The 22,191-nt window shown below is 42.9% G+C and overlaps 1 protein-coding gene across 3 annotated transcripts in view; it reads right to left on the bottom strand.

The window, feature by feature from the left end:
• LOC124596496 overlaps window positions 1-22,191 on the bottom strand; it is an 836,705-nt gene that overhangs the window by 199,450 nt on the left and 615,064 nt on the right. For all 3 annotated transcript variants that reach the window (XM_047135655.1, XM_047135657.1, XM_047135656.1), the window contains one exon: window positions 4,063-4,388. In XM_047135655.1, coding sequence (XP_046991611.1) covers window positions 4,063-4,388 — 326 coding nt within the window. The remainder of the gene's footprint in view (window positions 1-4,062; window positions 4,389-22,191) is intronic.

Here is a 22,191-nt window from a genome sequence, read left to right as displayed (position 1 = left end):
TGTATAGCAAACTCAAGTGGCAGACTCTGCAAGAGAGGCGCTCTGCATCGCGGTGTAGCTTGCTAGGTTTCGAGAGGGTGCGTTTCTGGACGAGGTACCGAATACATTGCTTCTCCCTACTTATACCTCCCGAGGAGATCACGAATGTAAAATTAGAGAGATTCGAATGCGCACGGAGGCTTTCCGGCAGTCGTTCTTCCCGCGAACCGTACGCGACTGGAACAGGAAAGGGAGGTAATGACAGTGACTTCGTCAGGGCTTTTTCACAACTGGACTGTGCTCGGCATTTTTACATCTACTGTGTCGTCCAGCCTGTATCTTTGCGTTCCAGTTGTAGGCTACGAGTGTCATTTTTTTATTTACCATGCCTGCACAACTTCCAGAGAGACCTTCGATTCGAGACGTCGAGTTACAGTGGCGGAGCGGCACTCGGCTCTCTCGGGTACTGACCTGACTACGACGGCTGCAACTCGAGCACCCGCTCCCTCATCTGCAGAGAGTTGGACGGGCAGGAGGCGGCCTGGGAGGCGACAGTCGAGACACGTAGTGCCAAGCTCACCTTATAGTAAATGCGGGTGCAGGGATTTGTTTGGTTATGTTTGAAACTATTCTTACACTCTTGTCCAGAGGTAGTAGATTACGGACCACGACGGAGCAGTTGCACGCACATTTTGAAGCACAGGTGCACCTAACAGCTGCCTACCAGTACTGTAAGTTCTTTCAGCTGAGGGAGCAACCGACTCGAACAAACACAACAGCGATCAGCTAAATTGCAGGTCGTTAGTAGACAATGCAGGTTCGAGTGCTCTTGTGGGCTTCCATACAGTGATGCTACGGTATGTTACACGATTCCATTACTCAAAATGTGCCCGAAGCGCGCATTCCTTCTGCAATATTACAGTTCCCCAACCCAATAAGAGATTCGCAAGACATTCTAGATGTCGCAGTGATCGACTTACAGTCTCCGGCCATCGCAGTGGTTCAGAAAGCGCGCAACACGGACAGTCGGGCAAAGGTCCGTCTCGGCAGCAGCCGCCTGCAGCGCCTGAGCCACGAGTCCCAGTGTTACGCGCGTGGTCCGCTTACTGAGTCCCACACTGGAAGTTCGTACGGTTTTAGGTAATCATTTGCACAGGACGCCACCATCGGCACAGCCCTCACACAGTTCCGAGGCGATGAAATTAGACACAGGTGCTTCGCTTACACTATTGAGTAGGTCTACTTCTGATTTACTAGGTAGCTCACGGCTGCGAAGCCTTCTTTCCATCCTGCCAGTGATATTCCTGTCGATAGTCTGCCAGTGACCTCCTTCAATACGACAAAAACAGTGTCTTTTCAAGTACTGTGTCGCTCCAGTTGCCCAAACATATTTAGAATTGAGCCCTTTGACTTGTTTGGTCTTTGAATTCGAGACAATGTATTGCGCGTGACTTTACAGTACTCGAAACAGAGTAAATCAATTGTGTGACAAGCACAGGCAGTTGTTTTGAGGTTAACGTTGTTCTCGAGGACAAAGCTCGGCCACGGTTTTGTCGCACAGCCAACGCGCTATCGAGGTGCACGGGAGCTGCCATGGCGGCACAACGCTGCTGTCGGTGGCATCGACAAGCCGTCCCACGCACTAAGTCTCCGCACCGATTTTTAATTTACGGTCAATCCTCAAACTGTGGTGGCCTCCTTTCGTGGCGACCTTATGGAGCAGGGCCGGTTATTTTCCAAAACATATTTCAACGAAGCATATTTGCAATTGCCGTTGGATGAGCAGTACAAATGTTTGATAATGAAGCTTCTGGTTCCACGCCCACGGAACATTCGTCAAATTTGAAGTGTCTCTTCCAGGTGCTTTCGGTTGGTGGCCTCGCGTGTAACAACGAAAAAAATCTTCATTTTTCAAACGGAGTATCTCTGGGAACGAGAAACATTTATTTATAGTTGACATGAAACGTTTCTGTAATAAAACGAAGTGTTATTCTCTGCACACAAGAATGGTTCAAATGGCTATGAGCACTATGGGACTTAACATCTGAGGTCATGAGTCCCCTAGAACTTGGAACTACTTAAACCTAACTAACCTAAGGACATCACACACATCCGTGCTAGAGGCAGGATTCGAACCTACGACCGTAGCGGTCGCGCGGTTCCAGACTGAAGCGCCTAGAACCGCTCGGCCACAACGGCGGGCCTGCACACAAGAGTACGTAAAAATATAAATTATCTCCCTGTGATGTATATGAAAAACAGTATCAATATTCCATGATAATGACTCTGTATTTTGTAGTAAAGATACTGACAGTAAAGAGAAATAGATTTTCGTAATCTTTTGACTCTGATTTGAATTTCCTAAAAGGAAGACGTTCATAGAGACGTATGTATCTTGTAACGTATTTCTGGTAAATATATATTGTTATAGATAACCAAACCACTTATTTCAGTAGCATTAGCATAGCTAGATATATCAAAAACGAAATGTGTATTTTTCATAGATTAATAACGCGCGGTACAACGCGAGTTGCAATTAGAATTGTTGCCTGCCATTTGCAAGACAGCAGATTCTTTTTTAAATTACTCCGATGTTCCTTTTGCACGGTCCATAGTGTGTCAGCATATGCGTTCCAATATCTCAAGGATGCGAGCATGCTTTTCGTTGTCTCTACGTTGCCCTACTCACCGATCGATGTCTCATTCAATTTGTCGTACTAGTGGGAGACTGGAGCAGCGCAGTTCTTCCGAGCCTGTTCCCCCGAGGACAGTGCAAAAGTTGCAAAGGTGAGCTATTTTATTGTGCAATTATTAGTATAAACTCCTTTACAGGCTCCTAGTTGTTGTCTCGTTTACTTGTGGGTACAGATTCAGTCTTTGGTTCCTCAAAGGATTACTGTTTCTAGGTAGATCACGTCGCCTGGTGCAAGTCTTTTTAGCTGCGACTTGCTCGTCGCTCAGGATGATGTTATGACGAAGATAAAACACCCAGACGCGGAGCGGAGAAAATCTCCTATCCAGTTGGGAATCGAACCCGGGTCCCGCAGACGGCATTCTGCCTCGACGAGCACTCAGCTGAGGCGGCGAACGTGCGGAAAGGTTTGCGGCGTGACTACGGCCGCACAATGGGAATTAGCAGACTCTGAGCGCGGAAAGGTAGTTGGCTAGGTTCGGAGACCCACAGTGACGAGAGTGTGCCGAGGACACCAGGTTTCACGCATCCATTCTCACCACGGACAACGCACTGGCTGACGGCCTTCACGTAACGACCGAGAGCGGCGTCGTTTGCGTAGAGCTCCGAGTGCTAATAGACGAGCGTGAAATAACCGCAGAAACCAATGTGGGACGTACGACGAACGTATCCGTTAGGGGAGCGTTAACGGGCTACGGCAGCAAGCGACCGACGCGAACATCTTTGCTAACGGCACGACACCGCCTGCAGCTCTCCTGGACTCGAGACCGTACGGGTTTGACCCCACACGGCTAGAAAACCGTGACCCGGTCAGACGAGGCGCCGATTTCAGTCGATAAGAGCTGACGGTAGAGTTCGAGTACGGCGCAGACCCCACGAAGCCACAGACCGAAGTCGTTAAAGAGGCAATGAGGAAGCCGTCGGTGGACGGTGTTTACACGGAACTGACTGGGCCCTCCGATCCGACTGAACCGATTATTCACTGGAAACGGTTATACGTTCGGTCACTCGGAGACCACTCGCAGCCATTCGAGGAATCGACGTTCGCAAACGTGTCACCGGGCCACAATTTGTACGCTATTAGTTCGAAGAAGGTTCTGTAAAATTTGAGCAAACGATCTGGCCACCCAGATCGCCCGACACGCGTCTGTCGAACATTTATAGGATATATTCGGAAGGTCAGTTGATGCACAAAGTCCCGCACAGGCAACACTTCAGCAACTATGGCGGCTGTCCGGGCAGCACGGCAGGGGACTTGGAAAGACTCGTCTCGTCTGTGGCTGCCACGTCAAGTTGTCGCACGGTATTAGGAGGAATTCGGTGACTTTTGTAACTTCAGTGTAAATGCTTAATTTAATGAAATGTGGAGGTGTGGAGCAGAGCAGACTCACCCGCGCTCGCGGACGGCCTCGAGCTGCTTGCCGCTGAGGCGGCGCGGCTCGCCCCTGGCGTCCACCGCGACGGCGTCCAGCTCGTCGAAGGCGGGCGCCACGAACAGGTCCCGCAGGTTGAGGTGCGCGCCGCGGTGCGGCCGCCGGGGCAGCGACACCGACCCGTCGGCCGGGGGCGGCGCCGGCGCCGGCGGCGGAGCCGGGGGCTGCTCGCCGCCCCCAGAGGCCGCGGCTGCGGCGGCGGCGCCCAGCTCGCCCGCGCTCGCCACCGGCGGCGGCAGCACGATGGGGAACGTCTTCCAGTGGGACAGGAACTGCTCGGCCACCTGCCACACAGCCCACCCACCTGCTCCTGTTATCTGACACTCTGAAATTCTTCAGCTAGCACGGATAATGTACAACGAATGGAATGTTGTATACAACTTGTACAGTGTACAGGCACCTGGCTGTGGCTCTAAAAAAACAACGAGAACGAAATTACAGTTCACGAAGAAGCGAAAGTTTAAGGTTGCCACGAACGATGTATTAGGTCGGTACATACGTTCGTATCCTTTTACCGTAAGTTTAATAAACTTCTGAATTGCGAGGAACCCAAACAACCCTTACAAATCAACATAAATACCCCAATAAAAACCAAACCTAACAAACTAGACACTCCAACTTTCCAAGAAGTAGAAGAAATTCTTAAAGAACAAAAAAATTATAAGGCATGTGGAGAAGATCAGGTTTTTGTTGAAATGTGCAAATATGCAAGTGACACAGTCAAGACCTCCTTACACAGGGCTCTAACAAAAATTTGGGTAACACAACAATTTCCCGAACATTGGACCACCCACTACACAAAAAGGGAGATAAGAGCAACCCAGACAACTACAGAGGAATCTCTCTCCTAGATTGCACATATAAAATTCTATCCAAGATCCTATATGAAAGAATCAAGGAGCAATTAGAACAGGAGTTAGGGGAATATCAGGGAGGTTTCAAACCATGGAGAAGCTGTGCAGAGCAGATAATTAGTTTAAAATTGATTATAGCATACTACAAGAAACGGAACAAACCTCTGGCAATAACATTTGTAGATTTTAAGAAGGCATATGACTGTCTCCACAGACCTTCAGTATTAAAAATTTTAAGAAATCTAGGACTCCATCCAAAACTAATTAAAATAATACAACTCACTCTAACCAACACCAAATCAAAATTGAAGTTTAGAGGAGAAATTTCGGAACCATTCCTCATAAAAACAGGCTTAAGACAACGTGACTGCCTATCACCATTACTTTTCAACTGTGCACTGGAATACATAATGAGAGAATGGTACAAGGACAATCCAAAGATGATAAGAATTGGAAGTGCAAAAGATGATATTAGCTTAAACTGCTTGGGATTCGCTGATGATCTTGCTCTCCTAGCCAACACCGTTCAAGAAGCCAGGCAACATGTGAAATCACTACAAGAAATAGCAGAGAAAGTAGGCCTTAGAATATCATTTGAAAAAACGGAGATTATGCTAACTGATCCACCACTTGCAAACAAAATTACAATAGGAGAACAGGAAATCAAAACTGTTCATAAATTTAAATATTTAGGCGAAATAATAACATACAATCTAAATGAGAAGCCATCATGGCAAAATAGAATAAAAAAACTGAACTATGCAAATTTCATTACCAAAACTACATACAATAAAAAAACCTATCTATAGATGCAAAATTAAAACACTATAAAACAGTTACACAACCAGAAATAACATATGCACCTGAAACTATCTTCAAAACAACTAATACAGCAGAAATTGACAGAATACTAAAAATAGAAAGAAGAATAATTAAGACATGTATAAATAAACAGTATAAAATAAATGGACATTGGAGAATAGCATCAAATGAAACAATATATAAGAAAATAGAACCAGTCATGAGCACAATCAGGAAGAAACGCATCTCATTCTTTGGACATCTGATGAGAACTCCAGAAAACAGAATTAGTAAAAAAATAATACAAAAATTGTGGACTAGCAAGAGCGATATTAAATGGATCACAGAAATTAAGGAAGATATAAAAGAACTTCAAATTACAATAGATGACCTAAAAAACAAGACAGAGAAAACCAGAATACTGCAAGACCCGCAAACCAGACTACAAATGAAAATCAATAAAAGGAGTACAGGAAGAGTTGTTTCAGATGAAGAAAGAAAGAAAATATCTGAAAGAATGAAGAAATATTGGGCAGACAGAAGAGCAAAACACCTTTCATATAAGAATAGCCTCTAATAATTATATTACCTAAATATATTAAGTTATTGTCGAACCAAATTGTATCCATGTGTAACATCTTGTTTAGAACTTTGTATTTTTGACTACAGTGGTCCAATGAAGGCCATAAACTAAATAATAATAAAACACAACACAGAATTAGTCGTCGATAATTGATAATATATTCTCCATCACTATTTACAACGGTCTGCCAACGCTGGACTAACTTTTCGATTCCGTGATTATAGAAATCGGGTGATTTTGAGGTGAAGCACTCGTCGAGTGGTGTTCGTAGTGGATTTTCAGCCTGAAGGGAAGTTCCTCGAAGGTTGTTCGAAAGAGAGCGGAAAAGGTGAAAATCTGAGGGCCCAGATCAGCCGAATAAGGTGGGTGCGGAATGACTTCTCGACGCAACTCCCGTCAGTCTAGCAGAATGCGGACAGGCGTCACCGTGGAGCAGTTCGTAACATTTGGCAGTATGTCGACCATTTTGGATTAAGGCACTTAAACTGTCTTCGTCAAATCCCGAAGGTCTTCCTGAACGCGGAGAGTCACTAATGTCAAAACGATCTTCCTTAATATGAGAAAACAATTTTGTCGCCGCGGCATTATCCCCACACACGGCGAAAATATTTCTGGCTGCTCCCGCTGCTGCCACCCCTCCACTGAACTCGGAAAAATACGCCGGCAAGATTTCTCCACTTGGCACTCCGTTTTCTAGAATCCACAGAGCCACTCACTAGGACGAAATGACAATATGTAAACTCGAGTACCAACAGAGAACTATAAATAAAAATGACAATCGATACTGTACGGGAACTATTACTTAGCATGCGGGCCCCCTACTTCCGTATCGGAAACTATCGGCAGCAGTCGGGAGATTTCGTGGCGTGGCGTGGCGATTTGTACATGTTGCCAACCGTGCGGCGTAGACTGCATTTGTCGTCTCCCTTGTTTCCTGCTGTGTCGGTCGGGTCGCTTGGCTGTGCTGTTGCTGTCAGCAACGCCGGCTTTAGGGTGGGGCGACTCGGCCGGTCGCACACGGCGCCGGGGCCCAAGGGGCGCCACGTACTAAACGCATGTAAAAAAAAAAAATTACAATTTACAATCACCCATTTCGCGAAACTAAAATATTATTCAGTCTCATTCAACATACGTCGCTAATCTCACGAACGCGCGATGAATTCGGGGTAGCAGAAGAGAAATCATGCTGACTTTAATCTTCGTATTGTCTGCAACCATCCATGTTTGACGCGGGCTAGCACGGGCTCTACCAAAGCGCCTCTCTTATTTGTTTCAAGAACTGCAACAAGGAAGAGCCCATGCAGCCGCACCATCTCTCGTTTACAACAGAAACTACCGGTCGCTCCAAATAAAAGAAAAAACAGACTGTGATATATACATTACATTATGATTTAATTAATACGAATGTATTTATATCGAATATTTGTGACTTAATGACTCATGTACATTAATTAATAGATCATGCAATGCGTGCACTGCATTCATAGAGAATTCTCCCCTAACTTACTGAAATAATACAGCGCCACACAATGTTTGTTAGACTGCGTATGTTGGCAGCGCTACGATTTGCACCCGCATGTCAGTAATTGTCAGTAAGAGTCGGAGGCAGAGGAAATTCTAAGGCAAATACTTCAGATATTGAATCAAAAGTCCATGTATCAGCAAATATTTCTTCAGACTGTGAACAATTATACACAAAAAATATACAATCACCTATTGAAGGTGATCAATTGACCAGCGGAGTACATCTTTGCATGAATCCTCTGATATTTCTCCAAATCAAAATCAACACATGACATCTGTGGTCGATGAAAGTATCAACGTTCTTGCAATAAAAGAATACAATGTTTCTGATGTAGGTACGTGGCCAAAAGTACTTAATGCTAGAGATATAGATCGCATTATAATATGTGGACCCTCACAAGTATGTCTAAATAACTTTCCAAAAGATGAAAATGGGCGTCATTTCTCTTCAACTCATTACACAAGAAAACTATCAAACGAAGAAACTATCAGACGACGGTGGCTAGTTTATTCTGCATCAAACGACAGTGTCTTTTGCTTTTGTTGTCGACTGTTTGATTTAAAGTCAACTACTAATTTGACTACCACTGTGGGTTTCAGAAATTGGAAACATTTAAGTGAAGCTCTGAAACTGCATGAAAATAGTCCTAACCACAAAAAAGCATTTACTCAATGGACTGAAGCTGAAATCAGGTTTAAAGCTGGATTAACTATTGACAAGGAAGAACAAAAGCTAATTTCTAAAGAAAGTTTACGATGGAGCAATGTGCTTCAAAGATTGATGCACATTACTTTGTATTTGGCTGAAAATAATATGGCATTCAGAGGGTTATCAGATAAATTATTTACCCCAAATAATGGAAAATTCTTAGGTCTTGTACAGTTATTGGCAAAGTTTGATCCAATCATGGAAGAGCACGTCAGACTGGCATTGAATGGTGATTTGGCTGACCATTATTGCGGCAAAAATATACAAAATGAATTAATAGAACTCATGGCATCACACGTTATGTCTACAATCGTATCCCGCATAAAGGGTTCAAAGTATTATGCAATCATAGCTGACTGTACTCCAGATATAAGCCACAAAGAACAACTTTCGATAACTTTAAGATGCGCCGACATAACAGAGGATGGCGTAAGTGTAAAAGAACATTTCATCTCATTTCTGCAAATAGATGATACAACCGGTGAAGGCCTCACAGAAAGCATTTTAAAAACATTGAGTGATCTTGACCTTAACATTAATGACTGCAGAGGACAGGGCTACGATAACGGCGCGAACATGAAGGGGAAAAATAAAGGCGTCCAGAACAGAATTAAGAAGTTAAATCCACTAGCTTTTTTTGTGCCATGTGGATGCCATAGTCATAATTTGGTATTGTGTGATGCGGCAAAATCATCAGTAAAATCCGTGACACTGTTCGGAATGTTACAAAAAATGTTTAATCTATTTGCTGGATCGGTAAATAGATGGAAAATTTTGACCGACCATTTGAAGATATACACCCTGAAAAATGTAAGTGACACACGCTGGGAAGCTCGAATTGATAGCGTCAAAGCGGTTCGTTATCAATTATGCGAAATGCATGACGCTTTGGTTTCCTTGGCCGATGCTACTGAACAAAGCGATGCTGCGGTGTCACACGAAGCGACAACACTAGGAGGACAATTAAAAGACTTCAGCTTCATTGTTTCTCTCGTGACATGGTATGATGTTCTATTTCAAATTAACGTTGTGAGTAAAGCAAGTCAGTCACCCACAATCAACTTTGTCGAGTTTATGGGAATCCTTGACAAATGTTGCTCTTCTTTGGAAACATATAGACAAACAGGTTTCGAACAAGCTATTGTAACAGCAACTGAACTGGCTTCGGATCTTGGTGCGCAGCCATTATTTAAACCACAAATGCGATTAAGACGTATTAAACGCAGGCCGGGTGAAGAGGCTGTTGATGATCAAATAACTGACCCAAAAAAGAAGTTTAAAGTAGAGTTTTTCAATGCACTGTTGGACACCGTGCACATATCCATGAAAGAAAGATTTGAACAGATGCAAGAATTTTCTGCGACGTGGAGTTTCTTGTTCGACATTAAAAAATAATCAAAATAAAGAAGAACTAATACAATGCTGTTCTAAATTACAAGAAAAGTTAACTGTCAACATGAAGTCAGATATTGATGGAAATTTGCTGTGCGACGAAATTTTAGGCCTGCAACACTATCTCGAAGACAGCCAGGCAACGCCTATTGAAGCCTTAAACTTCACAAAAAGGCATAATCTTCAAGAGTTATATCCCAACATCTGGATAACGTTACGTATTTTGCTAACAATACCAGTGACTGTCGCAAGCGGCGAACGCAGTTTTTCCAAACTGAAGTTGATAAAAACGTACTTGCGGTCTACAATGTCTCAAACAAGACTAACCAGTTTGGCCTCACTGTCCATTGAAAATGAAGTTGCAGAAAACCTAGACTTTGCTAATCTGATCAGAGACTTTGCCGACAGAAAAGCGAGAAAAGTAAAATTTTAGTCGTTTAGAATTGTTTTTCATTAGGCGTAATATGTTTTGTGTTCAGATGACTGACAGAAAATATAGGTTTATGGCTTACAGTTATATTAAATTCAATAAAAATATGGTACCCAATTCAAAATTAGTGTTTTTTTCGTTATACATATTACCTCCTATATATAAAAATCAATTGTTGTGTGTTAGTCTCACCAAAACAAAGAAATGGCTTGACCAATTTGAATAATTTTTGTTTTGTTTTGTTCGCTTTAGTACAGGGGTGCTTCAGAAAAGAAAAGAAATATTTGGGATATACGAGCCTGTTTCAACCACATTTTACGCATCTTTTCTTTGTTTGGAACACGCAAAAACAATTTTCTGGAGTTGTTGTAGATGTACAGTGCAGTACTACGCAATATTTTTAGACAATTTCCCAAAACGTGAATGCCCAAACAATATATCACTGCTATACTGACTGTTACGGCAGCGACAGCAGCATGCTGGACTGACGTCACAGGCTACACAAGACTCACATGGAGCGTCTTAGCGGGCTTTCAGATTATTTGGATTTCATTTCCATTTAAAAAAATAAAATACTCAAATTTACGATGGAAAAAACCATGTTATGATCATAAGATGACGCCATTAACCACTTAAGGGGATACGGAATCACCTATCCCCGCAATGTTAATATATGCCTACTATAGGGAACATTTTCTCACAAACTACTGGAGACAGAGAGGTAAAAATTTTACTGTATGTGCATTCATATGTTACAACAATACTGAAACAACAGTTTATTGTCAAAATATTTTCTTACAGAGATATTGTACATTTATTTTTAAGTAAATTTTTTCCATCGCTTTTTACTAGACTATCACCCCTAAGTCTTTTGTAAATCAAGTAATTAAAAAATCGTTGTTTCAGTATGTAATAGGGACCTATGTCACTACGTCATAAAAATTTCAGACTTCTAGGTTGACCAGTACCTGAGATAATGTTCCTAGATGAAGTAAAAAGTAAACTTACGGGAAACGGAGAAAGAAGATTAAAACATTCCTGATCCGTAGCTAATACCCCCTTCACAGTCTTCATAATCATCTTCAAGTCTTCTTTTGGCACCCCTCTGCACCTGTCTTGCTTTTTTCACTAATGTCTTGATTATATTATCAGCATGCCTTAGTCTGTGCTGATCTAAAAAGAACATAGCACGTACCGTACGGGACCCAACACACATACCCAACTTTTGAAGGACCTGGCATTTAGTTATATTTCCAAGATTGAAGGTTGCCACAGCATCATACACACCAAAATGTAGTGTATTAATTCCGACAAACACTGTTTTTGGGAGACGATGCCATATCACACTATTCAAGCACTCGTTGGGGTTCTGCGTTTTTCCGTGAAGACATTTCATCAGAAGACTTCTGACAGCCAGATCTCTGAAAATGGGCTTTATTTCTGCCATGATGGCTGATGGTAGACTGTGGTGGTGAATGTATTTCTCTCCTGTTGTTAGTCCCCTATTGTATTTACACCAGCTGTTTTCACCTTTGGGGCACAAACCATGTTGTGGATGCTCATCCGTGGATGCGGTGTGGAAATATAAAGCCCATATAGCTCTCCTCATTTCTTCAAGATTGCCTGTATTTTGCCTGATTGCAAGGCCATAGCAGTTCTGAATGTGGTCTATTATGGAATCAGTCAATCTTCCTCTGCCATCCAAGGTTTTCCCATCATCTAGTTTTTTCCCTTTCATAACTGATTTTAACCTTCTCAGCCTGGCACCCATTCTCTTCTGCACATGTCCTATACATTCAAGTTTGCTTATATTTACACTGTTCCCATATGGTTTGCTTTCCAAAACTTCTTTGAATGCTTTAGAGTCACCATCTCCCAGATATTTGACATAGCGAACATTATACCACTGTGAAGAGCGATGAAAAATTTTCTTCACCCAAGCAACCTCCATGCCACCACTACTACCATAATAATTAGCAATACAGTCATCACTGTGTTCATTTTTCAGCCTGCCTGTGCACCTACAGTATTTAGACATTATTGCAACATCAATAAACTTGCCAGTATCAACACTAGTTGCTGTTACAACACCATTGTTGGAGGTGTGGCCCCTTTTCTGCCACGTGCCATCAAACGCCACTGTGAGGTCACGACTGCCGTCATTTTCTTCCACTGCTTCTTCCACAGCAACCTGCATTGACTTCTGTGCTACATCTTCAACTGCAGATCCTAGTACATAATTGTAAGCTTCAAACTTTGAAGGTGCACTTGGAAGATTTAGAACACCACATAGCATATCACCAGCTGCTTTGCCCTTACCAATTGCTCGCAATCCATAAACTAACCTAATATTTACACTATAAAGTTCAGTTTTCTTGTATCCATTATTTACAGTTACTGAAACCGAACTTGGAAACTTACAGCTGTATTTACAAACACTGCATATTAAATTAAACTGGGCAGCCAGGCCAACATGGGATTCTACTTTCAGAGAAACGTTTCCATGACATTTTTTGCAGCACAAACTGTTTTCAAGAGCTTCACACAATATATTCGTATCAATGAGTTCAAAAACTTCATTCCCTCTATCAAGTAAATTATATTTCTCTTCTAAATCTCTTAGTTTTTTATGAGAAGCACTGTTTTCATTTGGTGTAAGTTCGTTCGGCAAATCAGTAATAAGTGGATTCACATTTTCCAACAGTGATGATGATGAACTGCTTTGCTTTGCTAATGAATCATTATTTCTTTTCTTTTGCCAGTTCACACGCTTTTTAAATACTTTTGCTTTAGCTCTAGGCATTTTCACTGCGAAAAATGAAGCACTAAATACGAAATAACTCAACAACAACTACTTTCTTATATCACACTGTTTACAAAACAGTCCCGCCACAAAGTCAAAGAGTAACTTGAGGAAACCAGAGAGAAACATTTTCGGGCAACTAGTGTATAAATAGTCGCTGGAAACCGGGATATTTGAATTCATGTCACTTTAAAGGTACTGCCAAAAAGTTCATGGTCAGCCACGAGAGACGTGTATAACTAAAGCGCAATACCCGATCTCACAAATATATAAAAATAAAATAGTTATAATTGTAGTAGAGCTATGTATGATACGTCATTTTAAAGAGGAAACATGGCAGAATATAATACGCCAATAAAAAAAAATTCGATTTTTTAACCCAAAATCCGATTCCGTATCCCCTTAAGACGATTTCTAGAAAACAGTCAAATACCGTGCTGCAAAGCACTGCCAGGTTCGCTATTTATTCAATAAAGGGGGCCAACTGGACGACTCGCCCGGGGCACCTGGATGGCTAAGGCCGGCCCTGGCTGTCAGTGTGTAGTAGCTGCGTTTTCACTGTTTCGAAAATGAGTGATGATCCGGTTGCTGTCCCATCGCGGGAGTCACCGTCGACTCCAGTTCGGAAAAGAAAATCCTGTTATGGTTCAAATGGCTCTGAGCACTATGGGACTCAACTGCTGTGGTCATAAGTCCCCTAGAACTTAGAACTACTTAAACCTAAATAACCTAAGGACAGCACACAACACCCAGCCATAACGAGGCAGAGAAAATCCCTGACCCCGCCGGGAATCGAACCCGGGAACCCGGGCGTGGGAAGCGAGAACGCTACCGCACGACCACGAGATGCGGGCTCCTGTTATAAGGAGCGCTTGTCGTAAAATGATGATGAATGTAGTGAAGTGCTGCGACGATGAAAAACAACAAAAAGCACTGTTAATGTATTTATTTGTCAGTGATCTCAAAGGTACGAAGTATTTAACAGACGATTAACGCTGTCCTACGCACAGCTGCTTTTGTGGAAGCTTAAGGAACACGTTTGTGTTAGCCCCAGTGCGCGCTTGCAGTGCATGCTTGTCCCACTCCGCACCCCGCCGTTCCTTCAGCCATACTGCTCGCTGCCCGTTTCCCGCGCCTGCTGGGAGTTCGGGTATAGTAAGTAAACCAATAGCAGCCGAACTACCACCGTGCAAAACAAAAGCGTTACTAACTCCTGCACCAACTTAATAATTCTCTCAGTGACGGCAAAGGACATGGAAGACCAGCTGACTGGTATGGTAATGGAATGTAGCCGAATTAAGTCAGACGAAGCAGAGGGCATTTCATAACAAAATGAGTTTTACTATTTGGGCAGTAAAATAACTTACGATGGCCGAAGTAGACATAAAATTTAAAATTGCAATGTCAAGAACAGCGTTTCAAAAAGAGCAATATATTAATGTCTAATAGAAAGTGTATGTAAGTGCTTTCTGACGCTATCTGTGTGGAGTGTCGCCTCGAAAGTAAGTGGAACGTGGACGATAAACCGCGAGACAAGATGAGAACAGAACGTGTTAAAAGATGGCGCCACACAGAAAAGGCTATCTCGGTTAACTAAAAGGAGATGTGAAGGGAGACATGGTCTCTTTGAGGATAACAGCGTTCCAAAGTTTGACAACATGTAAAAACAACAACAATCTTCGGACTGATCTGTCCTCCTTTGTTAACTACAAGTCACGATCAATCCGAAGATGACCATTACAACTGAAACCGGTCGCTGAGCAAAACAAATAGTTCCGATAACAGCATTTTGAGGTTTTTACACGAGAGGAGATACTGAATAGAAATGCAGAGGAAAGGCCAGTTTGACTAAAAGAAGTGACTGGTTGACAGGACATGTCTCGAGGCCTCAAGGTTATAGAGCGAAGCATGGAGGCTAAAAGTTGTAGAGGCATACCAACGCATGACTAGAGTATGCGTGTTCAGACGGCTGTTTTTAAGGTTGTTACGTAACGTCAAGGCGCATACACGTTTGCCGTCCAGTCAGAATTCCATTTGCTGTATTTGAGAAGGAGAATAACATTTGTTTCGAGCTTAAATCTAAAAATAATGTTTTATAATTTATGGGGAAAAAAACGAGATCCAATAACTGTAGATGCCAGCCCGAGAGAAAGCTGATACTGCATGTAGAACATCGACAACAAAGAAAATTCGTCTCAATCGACAAACGAGTAAGGTGAAGTTCATTTATACTTCTCACTCCCGCGTACTATTATGACAAATGTAACAAATTCGTTCATACTACGAAATAATGCAATTTAGGGATTTGATCTGAATGGAGATGGAGAACCTAAGTGTCAAATACAGTTGACCCAATATTTATCACATGGAATACCACCCTCGAAAATCTACGACACAATATGGTGACAGCCACGGCGAAATGTTGGACTTGGTCCAAGGCAAATGTATTACAGAAAATTGACAGTAAACAAGAAACGTATATGGACTACGTTAAGCTGTATAATGGAATGACGACAGAGAATATTTCTGCCGGACAGGGACTCGAACCCGGATCTTGCCCTTACCACGACCAGTCGCCTTACTGTTTGGCTACCCGTGCACAACTCACGTCTAGACTCAAACCTACTATGTCGTAAACCACCTGCCTCCAACCTGTTATCGTACACGCATATGTATACTCCCGTGCAGGGGAGACATTTTACTGGAATGTCGCTTGCCCGGTGTGAGCGGATAAATACGGCAAGCGAAATGTCTCGCCCGTACGGGAATACACACTGCTGGCCATTAAAATTGCTACACCACGAAGATGACGTGCTACAGACGCGAAATTTAACCGACAGCAAGAAGATGCTGTGATATGCAAATGATTAGCTTTTCAGAGCATTCACACAAGGTTGGTGCCAGTGGCGACACCTAAAACGTACTGACATGAGGAAAGTTTCCAACCGATTTCTCATACACAAACAGCAGTTGACCGGCGTTGCCCCGTGAATCGTTGTTGTAATGCCTCGTGTAAGGAGGAGAAATGCGTACCATCACGTTTCCGACTTCGATAAAGGTCGGATTGTAGCCTATCGCGATTGCGGTTTATCGTATCGCGACATTGCTGCTCGCGTTGGTCGAGATCCAATGACTGTTAGCAAAATATGAAATCAGTGGGTTCAGGAGGTTAATACGGAACGCCGTGCTGGATCCCAACGGCCTCGTATCACTAGCAGTCGAGATAACAGGCATCTTATCCGCATCGCTGCAACGGATCGTGCAGCCGTGTCTCGATCCCCGAGTCAACAGATGGGGACGTTTGCAAGACAACAACCATCTGCACGAACAGTTCGACGACGTTTGCAGCAGCACGGACTATCAGCTCGGAGACCATGACTGCAGTTACCCTTGACGCTGCATCACACACAGGAGCGCGTGCGATGGTGTACTCAACGGCGAACCTGGGTGCACGAATGGCAAAACGTCATTTTTCGGATGAATCCAGGTTCTGTTTACAGCATCATGATGGTCGCATCCGTGTTTGGCGACATCGCGGTGAACGCGCATTGGAAGCATGTATTCGTCATCGCCATACTGGCTATCACCCGGCGTGATGGTTTGGGGTACCATTGGTTACACGTCTCGGCCACCTCTTGTTCGCACTGACGGCACTTTGAACAGTGGACGTTACATTTCAGATGTGTTACAACGCGTGGCTTCATTCGATCCCTACGAAACCCTACATTTCAGCAGGATACTGTACGACCGCCTGTTGTAAGTCCTGTACGGGCCTTTCTGGATACAGAAAATGTTCGACCGCTGCCCTGGCCAGCACATTCTCCAGATCTCTCACCAACTGAAAACGTCTGGTCAATGGAGGCCGAGCAGCTGGCTCGCCACAATACGCCAGTCACTACTCTTGATGAACTGTGGTATCGTGTTGAAGCTGCATGGGCAGCTGTACCTGTACACGCCATCCAAGCTCTGTTTGACTCAATGCCCAGGCGTATCAAGGCCGTTATTACGGCTAGAGGTGGTTGTTCCGGGTACTGATTTCTCAGGATGTATGCACCCAAACTGCGTGAAAATGTAATCACATATCAGTTCGAGTACAATATATTTGTCCAATGAATATCCGTTTATCATATGCTTTTCTTCTTGGTGTAGGAATTTTGATGGCCAGTAGTGTAGATGAAGCATGTACAAGTACAGGCTGTCTGGGTCTGACCATGAACCGTACTCGGTTAGTCAAATGGTAAGGCGATCGCTTGCGGGGAAATCGGGGTCTGAGTCCCATTTTTTATTGTGGTCATTCCATTATACAGCAGATGGTAGTTCATATTCGCAAATGCGAATACATTTCTTGTATTACATGACGGCTGATGTCGCTGTAGTGCCTTTTTCTTCGGACATGCATGAATGTAAGAATGAAATGGTTCAAATGGCTCTGAGCACTATGGGACTCAACTGCTAAGGTCATTAGTCCCCTAGAACTTAGAACTAGTTAAACCTAACTAACCTAAGGACATCACAAACATCCATGCCCGAGGCAGGATTCGAACCTGCGACCGTAGCGGTCTTGCGGTTCCAGACTGCAGCGCCTTTAACCACACGGCCACTTCGGCCGGCTGTAAGAATGAACTCTGCATCATAATTCAGAATAACACAGGCATTGCAATATCGCAAAACTGAATATTTAGTCTGGATATCCCCAGTCTTGATAACAACACTGTCAAACTATCAGCATTTCACACTGCGGAAAAAAAACGAAACACTAAGAAGTAAACATACCCGAGGCTTTGAATATGTTGTAGTGTAGAGCAAAATCAGAGACATATTTTTTATACCTGCCCATGCAGCCATTAAGGAGGTGAAACATGCCCTTGAAAAAAATTGAGGTAAATATTTCTTCACGAATATTGTTGAAACGGTGACAGTTACTATTAAAAAAAATTCGAATAAAAGTTTTAGGGTATTTAATGTATTGATGAAGTAGTATTCCAAAGATGCATTTGTCAGAAATAAGCTAGAAATATCTCAATGTCGCTTGTAACACGCCGGGGTACAACTGGTGGGGGACCCTTAAACCGTTCTCGCTATGACCATGCGAATTCTCCACACCACTCCCGCGGCGGTCGTATTTATTTTTCTGTTGACACTGCTGCTGGCTTGCCTGATATCATGTATATAAATATGCAAGAGGGTTTAGGGGCGCCACTCAGCACTAAAAACAACACTGTCCTATGTCCGGTATGAACAACTACACTCTGAGACGATAAGAAAATCGCAGGTTACACTGTTTACACATTAAGTCGTAAGTGTTGATGCCAATTAACATTCTTGCTAATTTGATGAGAGGTCATAATTATTATTCCCTTATTACTACAGTATTCTTGACGACGTTAATGTCTGTCACTATTGCACTTCACGCCGCCACACGTATTTCGCAGTCTTACTCTGGCCGAACCTTCGGTGATAGATCCACAGGCAATGACGATGATTATCTGTCCACAATGCAAGGCGTACATAAAGTCCGGGAACACGTCCAATTATTTATTGCACAAGAACCAAACATCGTACACATATCATACATATGTCATTTTGAAGAGAAACCCCGAAAGGTTTTCTTGAGTATATCGCCAAGCGTAGTTTGGTAATAAGTCGATAGTCACCGCTAGTCGCAAACATGGCCAGCTCAGGTGCGGAGTGAGCTTCTGTGTGTTTGAGTTCGACGAAAACAAGTGTGCTACAGCTGTTCAACGGATGTTTAGAACCAAGTACGGTAAGAAGCCACCAACAAGGAAGGCCATTTACCACTGGCACAACAAGTTCGTTACGACGGGTTGCTTGTGCCCGGCAAAGAGTAGCGTACGTCCCAGTGTTCAAAAATTTTCAAATGTGTGTGAATTCCTAGGGGACCAAACTGCTTAGGTCATCGTTCCCTAGACGACTTACAGACTACTTAAACTAACTTATGCTAAGAGCAACACACACATCCATACCCGAGGGAGGACTCGGACCTCCGGCGGCAATCAGTGGCGCGGCGCCCTAGCCGCGGGGCTCGTCCCAGTGTGAGTGAAGTGAATGTGGAGCGCGTGCGAGACACATTCATAAGGAGTCGAAAGAAATCGGTGCGTCGTGCATACCGCATATCGAATGATTGTAAAAAAACTTTCAGAGCTTCTCTTTAAAATGCAATATGTATGACATCTGTACAATGTTTAGTTCTTGCGCAATAAATAATTGATAGTGTTCCCGAACTTTATGTACACCCTGTATTATCAACTAGGGAGAGCGTATGCGTAACCGACACGACGCGGGTGATTGTTGATGATGCGGAAGTGGAATGGTCGAACGAAAGTTCTTACCTCGTCACGTGCACACAGATATGTGGTACCAGCCTATAATATAACACTGCTCATAAAAGTTAATTTACAGTTCACAGTTTTCACTCGTGCGAGCGTGCGTGTAACCGCGGAAACGCGATGACCGAACGCATGTTATCACGCTCCCTACAAGGAACTGGCACTTGTTACTCTCCTTTGAGGTAAACTATTTTACTGATTCACATTAGTTTCATTCTGATGTTGTAGGGTACGACACGCAAACGGGCAGATACTCAAATACGTTAACGGTGGCAATGCTCATACATAATTACTTCTTTACGTACTTTCCACTGAAGCCACTTCCATATCTCATTACTTCACAATAATAGTACATTCAGCCACACTTTAACTTCTATAATAATGCCTTTCCCCTGCGGAGTTACCCACAACACAACACAGCATCTCCATGTCTCGTGCTTGACTCTGCAATGCAGCCACTCGCAAAGATACTCCGCAACGAAGCCAGCGATATGACAATACGGTTACACGCTGTACGCGCGACGGATAACTATCCTTTTCAGTGACAGTTGTCATGTTGGTTGTTCGAAAAGTCTTCCCAACATAAATATAGTCTAAATGTAAATTCTACATATATTGTTCTAATTCTGCTCTCTTTCCCTCGGCCGACTAACATCGTCCGAGCAGCTGAGTGTGGGGGAGGGGAGGGGGGAAGTGATGTGAGCCGTGATGGTAACGACAAGTTCGCATCACTGACTGGACTGTGAAGGCAGTGTTGCCAACAGTTAAAGCGAGCTTCCCATCAGCTTCAGGTGCAAAAACAACTAACAAAAATGCCTCTATTCTCATAATCGCTAAAATTTCCACAAATTTGTAATTATCATGAAAGAAAACAATAAGTATATTTCTAATTAGTTTCCTTTATTGTTAAGTAATAAAATATTCACAATCATTAAAATAACATACAATAAATAAATCAGCAAGTCAAGGCAAAGGACATACAAAAGGTTCTATAACAACAACTAATTATTTAAATGAATTCGGCTTCTTCATATGAATCATTTGTCTGCACCCCCCCTCATCCTCATCATCATTATCATTATCATTATCATCGGTTTCAGATTGACACGATTCTTTGGTGCCGATTTGTTTTTTGGAATTTCATATTCGTTCCAGCATTTTCCTTCCAACCTCAAACCACAGCGTATTATTAATACAGCAGTTAAAATATTTAACTTCATTGTATTCCTCTGCTTGTTTTTTTATCAATTTCATACTCCTAAATAGCCTCTCAACATCGGCATTGGAATGAGGCAGAGCTAGGAGAGGAATCGTAAAAGTCGCTCGTGAAATGAACCATAACTTTTCTTCTTCTTCTTTTAGTGTTTAATCCCTGAGGTTGGTTTGCAGCAGGGCGCTATTCCTCTCTTCTGTCTACCTTCCTTTTCATTTCCACGAATGTGTACATGCAACATCATTCATGATCTGTTGGATGTATGATAACCTTGGTCACCCTCGCCGATTCCTTCCCTCAATAGCTCCTTCTGCTGTTGTTCCAATGATGTTGTGTCCTACAAGTTTGTCTCTTCTTGTTTGTCCTCTTCTAAGCACCTCTTCATTTGTTACGTTGCCTCTCCAGCTGAACATCGTTCTTCTGCAGCACCACATCTCCAGGGCCTCTAGCCGTCCTCTCTCTTCTCTTCCCATTGTCCAAGTTTCACATCCGTATAGGGCCACACTCCAAACGAAAGCTTTCATGATACGTTTCCTTATTTTCAGACTGATGTTCTTGCTAGTAAGTAAGTTCCTCCTCCGATTAAATGCAATTTTGACGTTTTTGTATTCTGCTCGCTATTTCTTTTCGGCTTCTACCACCCTTTATGATTTTGCTTCCCAGGTAAGTAAATTCCTCTATCACTTCTAGCTCCTCTCTTCCAATTCTCATTCTCAGAGGTTCATATTCTGCTCCTGTACAGCATACCATCACTTTAGTCTTTTTCTTGTTTTTTCTCATTCCATACTGATTCCACAGAATCCTTTTCATTGTTCTGAGGACTTCCTCTAGATCTTCTTTTGTCTTCGTGAATATAGCAATATCATCTGCATGACATAGCATGTCTATTTTCTGCATGTAAACGATGCCAGTATCTTCTGTAACATTTTCCGGAGATAAAATAGTCCCCCAATCGGATTTCCGGGTGGGGACTGCAAAAGATACAGACAAGGAAAAGAATCCCAATTTCCGAAGTATAACTAAGTGCTACTAAATACTGTTAATTCTAGAGGTGTCTCCGCATGTAGCCTATCGAGTGTGATGGTTCATTTGATTTCACATTGTAATGCATCAGTGTTGTCTTCACAGTAAAAGTTAAATATTGCTGAAATCAAATAAAGTAGAAAAACAAATTTCGAAATATATAAATAGCTTAGTGGTTGAGAGATCAAATTTTCAGTAAATGAAACTGAATTCTACTAAAGCGCTATAAAATCCGCCAGTCACTGGAAACAATATTTTGCCACTAAAAGAAGGGTAGAAACCACCAGTTTTAGTGGAAAAATCCACTAAGTTTGCAACACTGTGTGCTGAGTGTTGGGCGTGCTATCTACCGTTTCTCTCAGTTTACGACAGACGACAAACAGCAGGGACGGATTCCGGACTGTAAAT

Source organism: Schistocerca americana, chromosome 2, assembly GCF_021461395.2.
Source record: "Schistocerca americana isolate TAMUIC-IGC-003095 chromosome 2, iqSchAmer2.1, whole genome shotgun sequence".
Classification (NCBI taxonomy): Eukaryota; Metazoa; Arthropoda; class Insecta; order Orthoptera; family Acrididae; genus Schistocerca; species Schistocerca americana.
This window is presented reverse-complemented; position numbering and strand designations above follow the sequence as displayed.